The sequence below is a fragment of the Dermacentor albipictus genome, chromosome 2, assembly GCF_038994185.2.
Source record: "Dermacentor albipictus isolate Rhodes 1998 colony chromosome 2, USDA_Dalb.pri_finalv2, whole genome shotgun sequence".
Taxonomy (NCBI): domain Eukaryota; kingdom Metazoa; phylum Arthropoda; class Arachnida; order Ixodida; family Ixodidae; genus Dermacentor; species Dermacentor albipictus.
This window is the reverse complement of record NC_091822.1, coordinates 83,485,120-83,501,969: the sequence shown is the minus strand read 5'-3', so window position 1 is coordinate 83,501,969 and position 16,850 is coordinate 83,485,120. Positions and strand designations below refer to the sequence as shown.

The 16,850-nt window shown below is 45.1% G+C and overlaps 1 protein-coding gene across 2 annotated transcripts in view; it reads left to right on the top strand.

Annotated features, from left to right (window-relative positions):
* The window catches only part of LOC135895834 (acetylcholinesterase-like), a 132,002-nt gene that overhangs the window by 87,522 nt on the left and 27,630 nt on the right, over positions 1 to 16,850 (top strand). For both annotated transcript variants that reach the window (XM_065424033.2, XM_065424035.2), the window contains exons 11-13: positions 2,047 to 2,269; positions 5,055 to 5,259; positions 8,481 to 8,786. In XM_065424033.2, coding sequence (XP_065280105.1) covers positions 2,047 to 2,269; positions 5,055 to 5,259; positions 8,481 to 8,786 — 734 coding nt within the window. The remainder of the gene's footprint in view (positions 1 to 2,046; positions 2,270 to 5,054; positions 5,260 to 8,480; positions 8,787 to 16,850) is intronic.

The window sequence follows — 16,850 nt, the reverse complement described above, 5'->3', positions numbered from 1 at the left end:
CCACCCCCAAACTTTAGTTGGCCCACCCCCACATTTCAATTTCGCCTAACCTCATATTTCGGTTGGCGGACGGCAAATGTGAACTTGGCTCGCCCGGAAATTTGAGTGCACACCCCAAAATTTATTTTGGCTTACTCCTAAACTTCAAGTTTGTTCACCCCCAAATTTCATGGTGACCCAGCCCCAAGGCCCCTAAAGTTTTCTTTGGCCAACCCCCACATTTCATGGGCCACACCCAAATTTCAAGTAGGTCCAACCACAAAGTTCAATTTGGCCCACCAACAAATTTCGGTAGGCCCACCTCCAAATTTCAGTTCCACCTCCCCCCCCCGTAGTATAGGCTTCGCGAATCATTTTCCATGGAGCCCTATGATCCCTATTCCTATGTATAAATCTGATTATATTGGTATTCTCTATAATAAATTTTTTGTTTCAGTTGTTGCTTATCACTACGAAAGGTACATAATCTCTAATCAATAATCTAAATAATCTATATTTACAAAATATAACGACAAAACATCTTCGCAGATCACATATTTTTCTGTCGATACAAGGCATTACACTTTTTCTATGATAGAGAGAGTTTTCTGTGGTACTCGCCAAAGAAAGTTTCTGCAATGAGAACGTGACACCCGCCGTGGTTGCTCGTGGCTATGGTGTTGAACTGCTGAGCACGAGGTCGCGTTTTGATGGGGGTAAAATATGATAACACCCGTGTACTTAGATTTAGGTGCACGTTAAAGAACCCCAGGTGGTCGAAATTTCCAGAGTCCCCCAATACGGCGTGCCTCGTAATTAAAAAGGTGGTTTTGGCACGTAAAATTTCATAATTTAATTTTTTTTCAAGAAAATGACCTTCGACTAAGGGGGCTGTCAAGTTTTAGCGGTTTATGTGATAGCTGCTTGGACATCACTATAATCATATATTAACTAGTTGTAACATGGACAAAAATAAACTGCCAAAAAATTGACGGTAGAAGATCACCTATCTACCGTGGTGGGGATAAATAACGGTAGGCACTTTCTAGGGTTTCCCGACGCTCTATATTTGACCGCTAATGTTTCAAGTACGAGCTTCCTTGAGTCTTGGTTCCAGCCGGCGTGAGCCAGGGTACCTTAAGCGAATTAAAATAATTATTTGCAACAAAGAGACAAACAACGTTTTAGAGCACAGCTCTTAGGCGCGCATTCCCGTGGCTGGAGTGGACATCGGCAGAACCGAGCGAGCGAACACAGTGAAAGCTCAAAGAGCGAGCGTGGACCACAGAGGGGAATGAAAGACGCGAGGAGGGAAACGAAGGAGGAAGGTGCAGCGTAACCATGAGGCGGAAAGTGGAGCAGGGGGGTATGACGAAAGGGTGAGACGACAAGCATAGTGCGTCGTCTATGGCTACTAGATGGCGCCAGATTAGCGCGCATCTAATGGGAGGTACGTCGGTGGTGGCTGCTGGTAATCGCGGCCGCGCGTCACCCACGCGCTTGCTGTCGCGATCTCCAGGCTAGCGACACAGTCACGCCACACTTCCCTCCGTTTGAAGCGTGCCGCACGAGACAAATTCTCTGCGCCAGCAGATATATCCCGAAATGAAAACACGCATAGAGCTGCGTTCAAGTTTCGCATTAGAAAGTACCGCAATCGACCGCGATTTTTTTGGCTTTTTGCTTTTTAGGTATCCGGAGTGTATCAGAGACATTCATTGTTGCCATGCCTTTTTTGTGTATGTGCGGGCAGACTGTTTTATTTACTCATTTATTTCGCCACATCTTTTCTACCCTTTCTCTATTCCTGCAGTGCATGGTTGCTAACCGGACTGCTAGCCTTTTTAAACTCTCTGCTTTTGATCTCTTATTTTTTTTGTCACTATCTATGTCATTCCGTAATCAATTTATCAGACAGTTGCATTGTGGCAGAAGGACAGTTCTTTATTAGGCACGTGTCCCGAGCACATGGCTAGTGTTAATTTCGCCGGTGCATCAACAAAAAAGTGAACACTATTCGTATCCGGAAATTTGATCATTGCAAATTGGTGGCATTGACGGTTGCAGACGGCCACGAGATGCCGGGCAACCTGGCACTGCACGACCAGGAAATGGTGGTAAAGTGGGTGCAGGAGCATGTGGAGCTGTTCGGCGGTGACTGGAACAACACGGTGTTCATGGGCGCTGCCACTGGCGCGTGGTCCATTGGCGCACACCTCGTCAGCACCAATCCGGTGTGGCGCTGGCGAACGCAACGTCTGCTCCTGCACAGCGAGTCCCCCTTCCGTAGGTAAGCTGGGTCGTACCAGGACATGTCAAAAATCATTTTCAATCGTCATGCAATACTTACCCTAAGGTCATTGACAAGGTAGCCGAACAGTCGCGGTATAGTTTTATCACTGGACACATGCGATGCCTGTATAATAACTCTGCGGTACTCATCTCGCGAACTTGAATATAAGCAACCTGCACTCCAAACGTGTTCGCAAAACATAAACATGGCAGTCGTGTATTTCGATACCCAGAAAAAACACAAAGGGAGGCGGGGGGGGGGGGGGGGGACGTTACAGATGGGTTTAGCCGTACGTGCTTCATGAAATTTGCGCATTTTCTAGCATTCGACAAACCTTTTTGCCGAGATATCGAGAACAGCCGCTAGAACGTCACCGCCAATGTGCTGCATGCCGAAGCCGGCACTTGCCGACGTTTTACCTGGGAATCGCGGACAGTGGGCCGAAGTTAAAGGATACAGGTGCGTCTTTTAATTTATTAGTTTTTATTTCCCTCATGTAGCCTTGGCTCCACTCGACATCACATAATCTGTCACTGCCGCTGATGCTGATATGTTAGGCAAAGCTATTAGACAACAGATAAGGTATGGATAAAACTATCTTTCTTCGGTGTACTTATATTGCAGGTTGAACCAAAAAATACCCATTACTAACGCCAGGTCCTCATGTGGCTTGAGGCACGGTCCTTTTTTTGGATAGGTCAGGAGGATAAACGGACTCACTTTGTGTCACTCACAAAATGTCGTTTGCATAGGGATCACTCGAGCTCATACTCGCAAAAATTCCACTCATCTGGGCTTAGTCAGACTGAGAGAAGTCAAAGTTCTACTGAGCAAACCTCGCTCAGACTCATGCCCACCAAAATTTCAGTTAGCCGTACTTACTTATACTGAGACTCATGAGTAGGACTGTGTCTGAGTAAGTATATCCGCTACTGTGTCTACCCAAAACCCAAATTAGTGACTACGCGCTGCTTTTCAACTGCTAACATCACGGGGAGCTCGCACGCGTGTTTGTAGCGGCGGTTCTAGTGTCACGGCATTCAGTGTTCCGGCAAGAGGAAAAGCGCCAGATCAGGCAGGACTTTCTACTGTGCTCGCGCGCTCTTGACGTGGCGTCACGGCCATTGGGAACTTCAAGGCGCGCTCGTGACATTATGAATTTACCTGTTGACTCACTCTAGTATGTGCAGCAATAATCTTATGATAAACAGCACGTAGCACATAACACTGGGAACACGAGAGGATCTTAATTACAAATATGATCGATGTCGTGTTTCTTGTAAGGTAAACGCGAAGATTTAAAAAAAAAAACGCAGAACCAACCCGCTGATAACCGCAGCTTACTGATGTACAAAATTAAACTGATCTCGGTAGATTGTGAGCCAATGCATTACAGAGGCCGTTTCTTACACTAAAGACGTCAGAAAGATATGAAAATACGTACACGCCTGTCTGGTACATCTCGTCCTTTGTATACATGTATAAATAATATTATGGTGGTGACCTCATTATCGACAATGGTATGCATGCATTGGCGAGTTGGTTTATCACGGAAAATCGAAAACAGTTTCAATGATGGAGAAAGGAAAAAAATTTGAGGACACCTAACCACTTACGAGTAGTTAATGCGAAAGCATCAATGTCTAAATGAAAGCTTGTAGAAGGTCCTTCACGTAATACACTCGTCGCGGGCAAGCAAGCGCGTTGAGACGCTTGGCCAACGCCTGCTATATATATCGCAAGGCCGGTGCACTTGGATCTGTGACGTCATGCTATCGTTCCCGACTGCCATGGAATCTAACGGGAACGCTTGTAAGTAAGCCGCGGCGATTTAGACGCAGCCGCTTTAGTCACACTGGGCTTGGCAATGGAAATTTTGGTTCAAGTAGCACTACATCGCAAAGCAGAGTGCACAGTGCTGCTCTCTAGTTTCAGCCGAGCAGGTAAAACACTCGGCTTTTGAGCCTGGGATCGTAGGTCCAAAACTCATTAGCCAGAACGTTGTTTCTTTCCAATTTGCTCCTTTTCCTTATATATAATGTCATTATAGCGATTACCCAGGCGGACAAGGAACGCGCGGACGAGTCAAGCTTGCGATAGCGAAAGCGATGGTGATGTGCGTCGTAGTGATGTCCTCTCCCCTCATGCAATACCTGGCGCGCCAGCGCTTCAGTGAGCGTTCCCTCCCACCCACTCTGCTCCGTGAGGCGCGCATGTGACGTGGCATCGCAGCCAGTGAGAATTGAGCTGTCGTTTTGCTGCTACAGACACCGGATTTTTCGCTCAATGGGCCATCTGATGCTTCCGCATCAAAAAAGACACCCACGGTGCAGAATTCCAACAATGCTATTTGGTAGAGCTAACACTGCATATATAGAGGCGTGCGCCGAAACACAAGGAAGCCATCGAATCTCGCACAATTGTTGAAGGAGGCATCATTAGGAAGTGCGATAGATTCTATGTTAGTTATCCGCCTGTTCCTTCGACACTAGTTGTGATCACGCAAATGAAATACCTCTGAGAGTTTAATGTATAATCGTTGACACGAAGCCTTTCAAGTGAGATTTCCATCCTCTTGTTTGATATGACTATGTTTGTTTCCATGTGGTGTTGATAACACCGATAGATATTCTTAGAAGTCGGCGGCGTGTACGTGTCTTTCTGTGCCCCATTTTCGGCGCTGCGCTCGATTTGCCCTAATATGTATAGATACTTAGCTCCAGCACGCTGACGTTCAGAATGTGCCGTTCTTCGCGTATATCACAGTCCTCTAAACGTACAGGGTTTACTCCGCGAGCCCGGCCGCCTTCGCCGAGGCCGTGGGCTGCGGCCAGAACCAGAGCTCTTCGAGCTGCTTCACCGAGCTGCCGCTGCAAACGGTGCTCGAAGCGGGACGGCACTTTCCCTTTGGGCCAAACTACGAATCCCGACTGCTGCCACAGGCTCCGTGGCACATGGCGCGCCGCTTCAACATCATCGAGAAGCAGGTGGGCGTCGCGACTGCGTATGCTGGCTAACAGCGGCACTTCCTCATAAAGTGATGTAGGCAGAGGACACACCAAACAGAACGCTAGAATGTCACCGCGAAGGAAGCACGTGTCACGTATAGCGTGGGAAATGTATTGGTGTGGCAATGAATACTCCTCCGTCCTCCGTAGAAGGACAGCGAACGGAAGCAGTGAATTCGTTTAGGCTTATACAGTACTCTGTCAAAACCACATTTTAGTCAATTTCGCGGCATAAGACCGCGAAAAGAAAGTGACGCTCCAAGTTCCATGTTTGCTGTAAACGACATTTAGAGTTTGGTAGGCAGGCCCAAAACGACTGAAAAAGAAGTAAGGAAAAAAGACGGGTGGCAAGGACGCCTTTTGAGGAATCTGCTCATGCTTAGTTAATTTTTGTATCAATATACACCAGTTTAATGTATTCTAGAGGAGTCAAAGACAGAAATACGAGAGATTCAAAACATGTATTCCAAGAAACTGCCAAAATTTGACAACCAACTTTGAAATCTATGCCGGAACGCTGACATACTGGCGTTAAAGTTGCTGCGCAAAATAAAAAATAAAATAAAAAATAAATAAATGCAACATTGGCCTCTATTTTCATCGTCATCATCAGCCTTGCTACGCCCACTGCAGGGCAAAGGCCTCTCCCATACTTCTCCAACTACACGGCCATGAGCTAATTATGGCCATGCTGTCACTGCAAATTTCTTAATCCCATCCGCCCACCTAACTTTCCGCCGCCCCCTGCTACGCTTCCCTTCTCTTGGAATTCAGCCCGTAACTCTTAGTGACCATCGGTTACCATCCCTCCTCATCACGTGTCCTGCCCAGGCCCCATTTCTTTTTCTTGATTTCAACTAAGATGTCATTAATTCGCGTTTCTTCCCTCACACAATCTGCTTTCTTCTTATCCGTTAACGTTGCAGCCATCATTCTTCTTTCCGTAGCTCGTTGAGTCGTACTCAATTTAAGCATCACCCTTTCGGTAAGCCTCCAGGTTTCTGCCCCGTAGGTGAGTACTGGTAAAACACAGCTGTTATAAACTTTTCTCTTGAGTGATAATGGCAACATGCTTTTTATGATCTGAGAATGCCTACCAAACGCACCGCAGCCCATTCTTATTCTTCTGATTATTTCAGTCTCGTGATCCGGATCCTCGTTCACTACCTGCCCTAAGTAGATGTCTTCCCTTACCACTTCCAGTTCCTCGCTACCTATCGTAAACTGCTGTTCTCTTCTGAGAAGTTAAACATTACTTTAGTTTTCTGCAGAATAATTTTTAGACCCACCCTTCCGTTTGGCCTCTCCAGGTCAGTGAATACACGCTATGAATAGCATTGGAGAGATCGTATCTCCCTGCCTGACGCCTTTCTTTATTGATATTTTGTTGCTTTCTTCATGGGGACTACGGTGGCTGTGGAGCCGCTATAAATATCTTTCAGTGTTTTTACATACGGCTAGTCCACACCCTGATTCCGTAATGCCTGCATGACTGCTGATGTTTCGAGTGAATCAAATGCTTTCTCGTGATGAATGAAAGCTATATAATGAAATGAATGCCTTCATTTTAGCTTCTGTTAATAAACCTATTGCTTTGATGTTTGCCAGAATATAGTTTTGAACGAATTCATCTTCCGAAACGTGATAAATGCTTTTATTTGTTGTGAATTTAACGCTGGCACAAACAGTTCGAAAGTTTCGAGGTTGCGTTCAATGGAGGGCTGCAATTATGATTTCACCATCCCGCATGTTCACACAAAGTTTTTGCGCGATGCACGTCATCTTGGCTAGGCCAACGAGGAGTGTGAGAAAGGCCAGTTGTAGGCTTTGCATATCGGCTGAAGAAATCCCAGCTCTGGTGCCTCAGCGCGGAGTCACGGATTTCAAAGTATTCTGTTCTGTTCGGGTCGTTGTTGCCCAGCAAAAGTGCTAACATTAACCTTTCAAAATTTTATAATAGACTATGCTGTGTTTCTACTAATGAATATTACCTGAGTACGCGAAAATTATGCAGTACGCGCCATCAGATGTCATCACGTCATTGCTAGGTTTTTATATGTTTTCTATTTTTTCAATATTCCTTCATATTTTCAGTTGCAGATGGATATTTTATTAAAACAGTCTTGATATTTATTTCCTTGAGAGCATGTGTAATTAAAAAGTATACCTCCTCAGCAATCACGTCTACATCGCTGTTCATTTCCGAATGATCTTAAGTAATTGCCACTTCAGAACTGAAATGTGCAGCCATGTGATATGGTTGACTCTCTGATGTGATCACAGTCATGTCTCATGCGTTACAATGGCACATTCAGCCAGAATGTGGAAAGCATGCCCTGCGCCTCGTCTCCGTACAAACTTCCTTGTGTTAGTCGTAGCGTGTGCATTGGGCTCATTATTTATTATGCACAATGTAGATTATGTAGGTGTTTTAGCCACAGAATATTGCAAACTGGTACACAATTTCTTTGCAGACAGCGCCGGTAAATGAGGGCAGATGGAGAAAGCATTGGAGTTAGGCTACACTACTGAAAGCTATCCTGTTTTGGTTTGTGTAGAGGGCCAGCGGCTGTCATACTGCAATTTTCCATGCACCCCGTACGTTATGCAAAAGCAGTACGTTTGCTACCACTAATACTACCTGCCTATCCATTAATTTTCACTTTATGTTACACGTATTTCCAAGCCAATTATCTAGTGTAAACACATCATGCGTTCCGATTATTTGTTAGGTAAATTTTCCTGTGGCCACATATTAGTTATGCACAGCTAGGGTAGTATTTTCCTTGATTTCTTCATGCACAGTCCGAGCCCACAACACCTTACTGGCACCTGCTTTGTGCAAACGTGACAATGAGAAACGACAAAGAGACAGCAGTACCTATGTAGAATGCCATGCGCGAATTCTAGAATATTGAACATGTGCCGTCGACTGGCTGTAGACAGTCACGAATACGACGTGCTTTTTTTTTCTCCTAGCAGTAAAACACTTTGAATGTCAACTGCCTTCCTTCGCTCAAGCGAACACACAACTCTTTACACAAGTGTTATTTGCATGGCCCAAATGTCTTTCGCATCGTCATTCGTGGTAACAATGGGAAAATAATGCAGGCTAAATAAAAATACATCTCATATTATCAGGGTCTACATGCGCCTACAATCATTCAGGGTCCTTACACTAGCGTCGCTCAAACTTTCAGGTCATACTGGGTACAGTCTACAACGAGGGTTCGCCACTCGTCGAGATCTTGGAGCGCGATGGCGATGCCTCGGACTCCTACATGCGCGGCGCCGTACAAGAGCTGCTCACCTCGTACGGCGTGAACGAGTCCGGCAAGCTGGTAGAGCAGTACGCGTCTGGAACGTGGACAGCGCAACGCGGCATGAACCTGTCCTGGGCCCACCTACTGCTCGGGGACGTGTTCTTCGAGTGCCCGGTGCTGAGTTTTGCCCTCCACCTGAGCGCCAGGGGAAACCGAGTTTACGTCTACCGGTTCGACTATAAGGTGCTGCTACTGCCGCGTTCAGAAGAAATCCTTTACAATGCAGCATCCCGCTCAAAGCAGTCAATATTTTAGTGATGCGAATGCTTTGCGGATATTATGTACACTTATTACTCAACGCGTAAAGCACGGCAAGAATAACGTAAAGAACAAGCTCCCGTCATTGAATATTACCGTGCGTAGCCTGACGCAAAAAATATGTACACTTGTTTAGCCAAATAAGCAGTTCTACTGTCGCAGTGAGCGTATTAATGAGATATTCCCTCTTTATGAAATATAAATGCGAACACGCTTAGGAGTACTTCCATTTTGCCGAAAAAATGAAATGGTTGGGTCTGGAATGCCAAAATCACAGTATGATTATGTCGCATGCCGTACTGCGGCACACCAGATTAATTTTGACCGCCAGGCTTTCTTTAACTAGCATGTGGTGCCATGTTAACGAGTGTTTTGTATTTTCCTCAAATGGAACGCGGCCGCCGTGGTTGGGATTTGGTACCACGCCCTTGGGCTTAGCAGTGCAACCACAAACCTACTAATCCACCAGGGCCGGTCATTTCGCCGAACCTAGAGATACTTCGCTCGACCATAGCTAAAGAGTGGATATACGAGAACGTATTCCACCTTTTCTATATGTGCGTTTTTCGATCACAAATGAAAAAAAAAATCCTTGCTGCTTCAGAACCAGCGTAAATGGGAAAATATTAAGAATTACTCGAGAAATTTTCAGCGAAGAGACTATATGTACCCGTTGCAATAAATAAAGCTACATATCGTAAAGTTATCGGTTGTTGCCGCGACACGAGTATGCATGTTCATTGAGATTACAAAAGGCTCGTTTACATATGGCACTACCACGTGCCTTGTGAGCGACTATTCAACCGTAAACGCAGTGATTTTAAGGGTGCCACATATGCAACTGTGCCAGGACACAATATGCGTGCTAATTTGCAGATTGCTTGAAGAATGAGCCAGCCATCATTTATATTTAGAAAAAAAAATGGTGTTGACTCCTTACAGAGCTTCTCATCTTCCAGCAAATCGTCCCTTCTTACTTATTTTACAAACGCCTTTCATGGACACTGCTTTAAATCATGGATACTTCTAAAACGAAACTTCGGCTTCTTGTTTTTGTAATGCGAAGCCGTCTTTGTTTCCTATGTTTATGCGTCATAACGCCTGAGACGCAGTTGGTTTTCCAGGTCCCCTGGGTGAATAAACCAAAACACATGGTTTATGTTAGCTTGAATTCGGAATGTCATAAGAAGCCAATAAATGCTGACACCAAGGACAACATAGAGGAAATTACTCATCCTTAATGAATGAAATAAAGAAACGATAAAGTAATCGAAATGAAAATGGATGAACAACCAACTTGCCGCAGATGGAGAACGATCGCGCAGCCCAGTTGGGATCATTCCCCACCTGCGGCGACTTCTTCTTTATAGGAAACTCTCTCTCTCTCTCTCTCTCTCTATATATATATATATATATATATATATGTATATATATATATATATATATATATATATATATATATATATATATATATATATATATATATATATATATATATATATATATATATATATATATATATACTGTTATGTTGTAGGAAACCTTATGGCCGCCACTGTGCGCGGTTGGGCCGGGTCACCAGTGGATTGGCCGGAACTTTAGAAAAAGGCAAATGCAGTGGCGCCACAAATTTCAGCGTTTTTTGCTTAACTCTCGCCGCTTGCCATGATCTCCGTTTGACCCATTACCGCATTCTAGTACTTTTTAGCACAACTTGTGCCAGGCACACGGTGTAAGAATATGTTAAGTGCTGACACTCGCTGCTCCCCGTATAGAGAGAGTGCGGACAGATTGTGTTCGGAGATGACATTATATCAGCAGTAGCTCTTCCGCAAGAATAGAGATGGAGTTATTGTACGGGAACCTGTGCTATGCAACCATAATGAAGCACAACGTTATGGAGATACAATAGGTAGGAGCTGCTCCGAGGTATGTGGAAAGGTGTAATGGTTTCAGGACTTATTTTTGTAAATGGAGTTGTTTCCTTTAAATCAGGGGTCCAATCAGGACTCGATGTGAACCAAAAGTCAGTGGGTCACCTCGCATTGGTCGCTCACGGGAAGAGTACAAATGGAGCTGTGCAGGGTGATATGGGCTGTGGAAGTTTTGAAGTGAGGGAAGCTCACAGTAAAATTATGAGAAACGACTCAGGAATATGGAAGAAAGTCAATGGGCTATATATCAGGGTTCAGATATTTGTAGAGGAATAACAATGATTCACAGTGGAAAAAAAGAACTAGGAAGCTTACGATTAAGTATATAGCCTGTATTGTGAGCAACACTGCAACGAAGAACGACAAGCGAGAAGTCAGAGAGGCCGAAATAATCTCATGGCTGCCGGCAATGGAAAGGAAACCTGCCATGAGTAACTACTTAAGAGAGAGGAATAAACGAAATCAGGAAAGAAACAATTTATGATAACTGAAAGGGAAGCTGATTACTTTTGGAAGCTAGATCGGGATGCCTTAGAACACGCACCTATAAAGCGAGATATAAGAAGGAAGAAGAAGAATGTGCTTGTTGCGGTAAACCTGGTCCATGATTCCTTAGAATGTGAAGACATCTGCCCAGCGGTCGATTTAGGCCCCATTGGCCTCCTTGATGCCGTTGGGCTCAGCGAGAGCAGGGGAAAAGTAAACATATCCGCAATAGAGATTAGTAAGAGGCAATTGGAACATTGGTGGAAGAAAAGTAGGAAAACGACAAAAACCGAGACGTACAAAAGCGAAGCTCACAGTAGGGGGCCAGGAATTTGGTTGCGGGAGTTCTTCGTGGTTTTCTTTTCCTTTTTTTAACCAAGGTAGGACATTAGGCATTACAATAGCAAAAGCTTGGTGGCGCAACCCACCGCCCCCTTCCAAAGGGGACGCTCATAACATCCATTCATTCATCCATGTTAGGAGCCCCTATTGTGTGGGAGTAGAAGAAGCCCTGGGCCCGCACTGCCCGAGCAGCAGCTGTGAATGCACGTCGTGTACATGCTGATGTACACTTACAGAAACTTGTTCTCGTGCGTGCCTTGAAGGCGTGTCTGTGTTTTCAGGAAGTGTTGTGTTGTGCCTGTGAGCCCTGTGAGTGCATTTGTTCGGCTGATTCGTACTCTGGGAGTCACTCAACATATACCGCACCGCCGCATGTGATGCTGAGAGCAAGTTAGCTGCGCGGAGGCTGGCTGCTCTTCAAAGTGGGCAAAAATATTTTGTCCCAAATCGGAAGTCGGGGTGCCGGACTTGGAGGGAGCATGTGTCGCTTTTCCAGGATCCGCATGAACTTGATCGATCAGGTAAAAAAAAAATGCATGATGAACTGATTCTTGTTGGGAACTGTTAATGTGAGAATGTTGTCACAGTAAACGGAAATTATATATTAAAATTTGTCCACTGCAATACCCTGCTACCCGGTTGGATTCTAGAGCCTAAATTTAATGAATGACACCACTTGCTATCGTTGCCGATGTGCTTTTACCATTTAGGCAAACAGCAATGCTGAAGCATCCCTGACTAACACAAACAGCAGATATGAACTGATACACCCCATCTTGAAGCTCGTTGGGCTGTAGGGAGTAGCTGAGGACTACTTTGCAAGAAAAATGCGGACAGTAGGTCTGTAAGCAAGGAAAAGGTGAAACACGTGCTCGACACAAAAAGCTTGACTTTTCGATGTGTTGAGCACAAATAAGAGATCATTGCACACATTCTGCACTATTTCTTAAGAATGAGTATAAGGCAGCACTGTAAGGCCGTAAGCATGAACATGAAAAAACAAGCTCAAAAAGAAAAAGAAGCTAGCAAAACTTTGTTCATGGTAAATTTTCTTATCAAATTTGCAGAATACACTAATTTTTGTTATATTTCTGGTCGATACATGTTGCGAACAATTTGTGCCATGTAATGTATAGCTGTGTGGCAGAATACAGTATATGTACAACCCTTGTTTCAGCGTGCCGTTCTTAACATTCTATGCGGCAAGAGCACTGTACAGCCCATCACGCTCACTAATAAATAGGCATGTTTTTTTTCCTAATGTAAGAGCACCTATAGTACTGTCGAAATGACAGAGTAGGGCAGAAATATTATGCACATTCATCGACAAAAGGAGCACGAAATATACTGCTTTAGGAGCTGCGCTTGATTTAACCGTGTGACATGCGCTTCATGAAGTTGCACTGTACACGACCTGCCGCACTGTCGCAAAGTACAGCCGCCATCGTCTAAACACTAAGCGATAGACTGAGCAGGGGTCGATTGTTTAGGGAAGTTTTTAAGCAAGCGCATGTGTAAGCTTCGAGATGCAATGGTTCAAGGCGCTTTGAGGAAGTTTGTTTTTCTTTGCTTTAATTTGCTAAGACATTGGCGGGAGTAAATATAAAATACGATCAACATACAGACTTCAACGTATGCTATCTATCGGAGCTATTACAATGACGTCGGTGAGAAATCAGCTGCACATCCACTTAGATAATCATCTGGTTAATGCAGAAGCCCGACGAATTCATCCATGTAGATAGTTTTCTTCATACGCCGATACCAAAAGCGACAAACGAGCAAGGCTCAGCAGCGATTATCTACCAAGTGCGAATCAGTGAGCCTCCGGCTAATAGCACCACCTGTCGCTGGGAAATGTAAACAGCGTAAGTGGTGAACACAATCTGGACGCTGCGGCGGCCGTAGTGTCATCACCTAACTTATTTTTCCTACACCGTGGTCAGGCGCGCGGCTGAACGCGAGCAACACATGCCACCGGTTGCCTCGGCAACCGAAACGGCGGTAATTTGACGGCCAGCCTGCATGATAGTTGCTGTTAGGTTTCTGAAAAAAAGTAAAAGGTAGCGAGATTCGTTTATCGACGAGACGTTCATATGAAAGATCGCATGCCGTTTGTGCGTAGGTACGAGAGAGAAAATCTGGGGGCTTTTGCTGATTGAGTATATGAATGAGTCCACTGCGGAGGAGGTTCGTTAGCGCGCGTTGCATACGTTTGTCTCTAGGCGTGCCGGCATTGCGGAGTGCTGTGCGCTCTTTATAAGTCAGTCGTGCTGGACCGGAGTTCGCTCGTGCTTTACAGCGATGTACCTTGGAAATAACATCACATATGTTTCCGTGGGAGTAGTAGCGACCGTAGTCGAGGCCGGACGATATATATTGAAAATCTAGAAGTCAGAGCGCCTCAGCAAACGCGCTTGAACGCAAGTGGCTCAAAGGCCGCCGATGGCGCTCGACACCCCTGCACCTGCTATGAGAATACGTCGCGCTACCCTAACGCCTCTTACGCTAACCAAACCTAGCGTTAACGTAAGCAAGCGTGGCCCAAACGAGACGACAGTAATCCTCAAGGCATAACCGCTTTAAGAAGACGCCACCCCACCGTAACATATCTTATGCTAAGCTAACCCAACTTTGGTTGAACCTAACGCGGCCGAGACGCAAACAAAAATCCGCACGGCCTAACCGCTGGGACAACACGCTGCGCCACCCTAACGTGTTTTACGCTAAATTATACCCCTGTCAAGCGGGCAAGTTAAGTGCACTTAAACGGAGTGCACTAAGGGACCTCGAGTGACGCTTAAAGCTATGCGGTGCTAAACGCGAAAACAGAGCGCACTCACAGCACAAAAAAAAAGGGGGGGGGCGGGGGTGACAGGCTAAAACCGTGTTTTTTGAAGATGTAGACTAAAATATAAAACCTTCTAAAACACGATTGCTTTAGTTGTATCATAACTAAAAACAATTTCAATGTGTATTTACTCAACAAAAAAATATTTTTACCATAACAGTATTGCAGGTCAAGCCCAGCCAATACGAAAGCCTAGCCAATCCAGAAAAAGATGATTGCGTAGTGATGGCGTAGACCGAATATCAGCGAGTTCTGTTCTGATTATTTTGTTAAAAGCCGTTCACGAATGAATTTCTGTGTCTTTTTTCTATGCATTACATTTTGTATCATTGAAGCCGCGCGCGGCGAGGCTAGGCACTCGACCAGCAAAGTGTGTTCCATGAACGCACTCTGATCGAATTGCACTCTTCTGCGAGTGCACTCCGCTTACGACGTTTAGATTGTTTTTAGCGTGCGGGCGTGAGCACCCTGTGACCGCCCGCACGCCACTTAAATACTGCTTGCTCACGTGAAAAAAAAGTACTAAGAAAATTAATGTGTACCCCTTACGTTACATAACTCATACCTCATACAGAAGTTTAATTGCCTACACCCAACGGGAATTAATTTGACACGTGGAAACTTGGAATCTTTAAAAGCGGTAACTTAAATCTCAAATTCTGATATCATCAACCAAGGCACAAAACACATTAGGCCACCAGCTAACCTTAATTCTTAACCTCACCTGTTCCTCCATTTCGAAAATTTTTTCCTACCTACTACTCAATTTACCATACCCATTCATTTTTTTACGTTTATATCAGCTGTACGCCCCCCTTTTCCCCTGCCCGCTTGTGCGCATGTCACCTTCCTATTCATTATACCGTTTCTGTTCACCCCCTCTCTGTTCTCCTTCTTTTGTCGGTTTTTTATTATATGTTTTCGAAACACCCTCACCAACACATTCCGAAGTCCCCGACGTCAGTATACATTTTCGGTGTCTCAGCCACAGTCGGTATCACCATTTCTGTATGCCGCCGTAACGACACCTACGCTGAGCAACTAACGCTCACGTCCCTTGAAAGACCATGCCGCTGCATTCCACTTACATTGCACCCAAACTCCTTGTCGCCATTTTAACTACTTCAGAATTACTCTGCGCATTCCTGCTATGCCGCTGAAGTCACTCTTTCAACTCATGCTTTTTTTTTCTATTTTTTTTTCCGATGGGGGGGGGGGGTCTTTTGAGTTACACGCGCACTGACCGCCTGACCGGCTCTTCTAATACCACAAAAAAATATGCCGCCAACGATACCCCTGGTGCTCCCAAACCTCTCGCTTCCCCAACGCCCTCCATGCCCCCCTTCTTTTTTTTCTTGTTCTGCCTTTTTTTCGTGTTGGTGCCCTCCCCCCCGGTTTTTTCTCTCCTTTTCTTGCTTTTCTCCCCGCCTTCCCACTCTCCCGCTCCTGTCCTCTCGTCTTGGGAACGACGCTCACAGACGTCTGGCGACAGCACTCATTACCTCCGAAATCTCTCCCTTTATAACCAACCGCCACCGACAATAACTGCACGTGATCTCACTGCACTAACCCTTTCAAACTAACATGCCAAGGATGACGAGGCCGCCTTTGACGAAGATAGGTCCTCTAATAGAAACGTTGGCCAGCCTTTCTGAAACACCTTATCCCTGTTTACAAACTTTTTATTACGTTACACAAGTAATATCTCGCAACAAGTCCGTAAGGGTGCCACGAGTCTTGAAAATGGACGCGGTGTTCGTGGGTCAACCGTGAGCTGACTTCTATTGCCGTTGTAAGGGAAGAGTTACATGTCAAATAACACGCGTATAATACGGAATATGGTTATTCACTTTTTACCTGCTGCTATTTGTTGTTTCACCGAGTTTAATTTCTAATTTTTTTATAATAGTGCGCTTCACTAAAACGAAAAAGCAGACGCAATGATGCAAACGTCGCAGGTTCAGCTTTTTTTGTGCTCATCTGACACATTCTGCATACTTACCTAATTGGTCTATGGAAAATTATAGTGAATAAGTGGTAACATCTGTCGGACATCATTGCTTTTGGTACTTCGCGTGATTTTTAGCCCTCGTCTTGAGCCTTACGATACCAGACACATCACTTGGAAAAATAAGATGTATTTCGGCAGCTACAAGCTTCAAACTACAGGTTACGTGATATATGCTTAGCACATAGGCGGGCGGCACTTCTTATTGCAATATGGCTATAATTATGAAGCACAGGTGCGCCTCCCTTCGTTTGCATAGCGACAAGTTTCGATGGCTTCTTATTGATGCTGCCCATGCTCCGACGCATCATAAGTACTCACCTTTCCAAGCACATTTCGTAAGTAGGGCAGTTTAAATGCAATCAAAA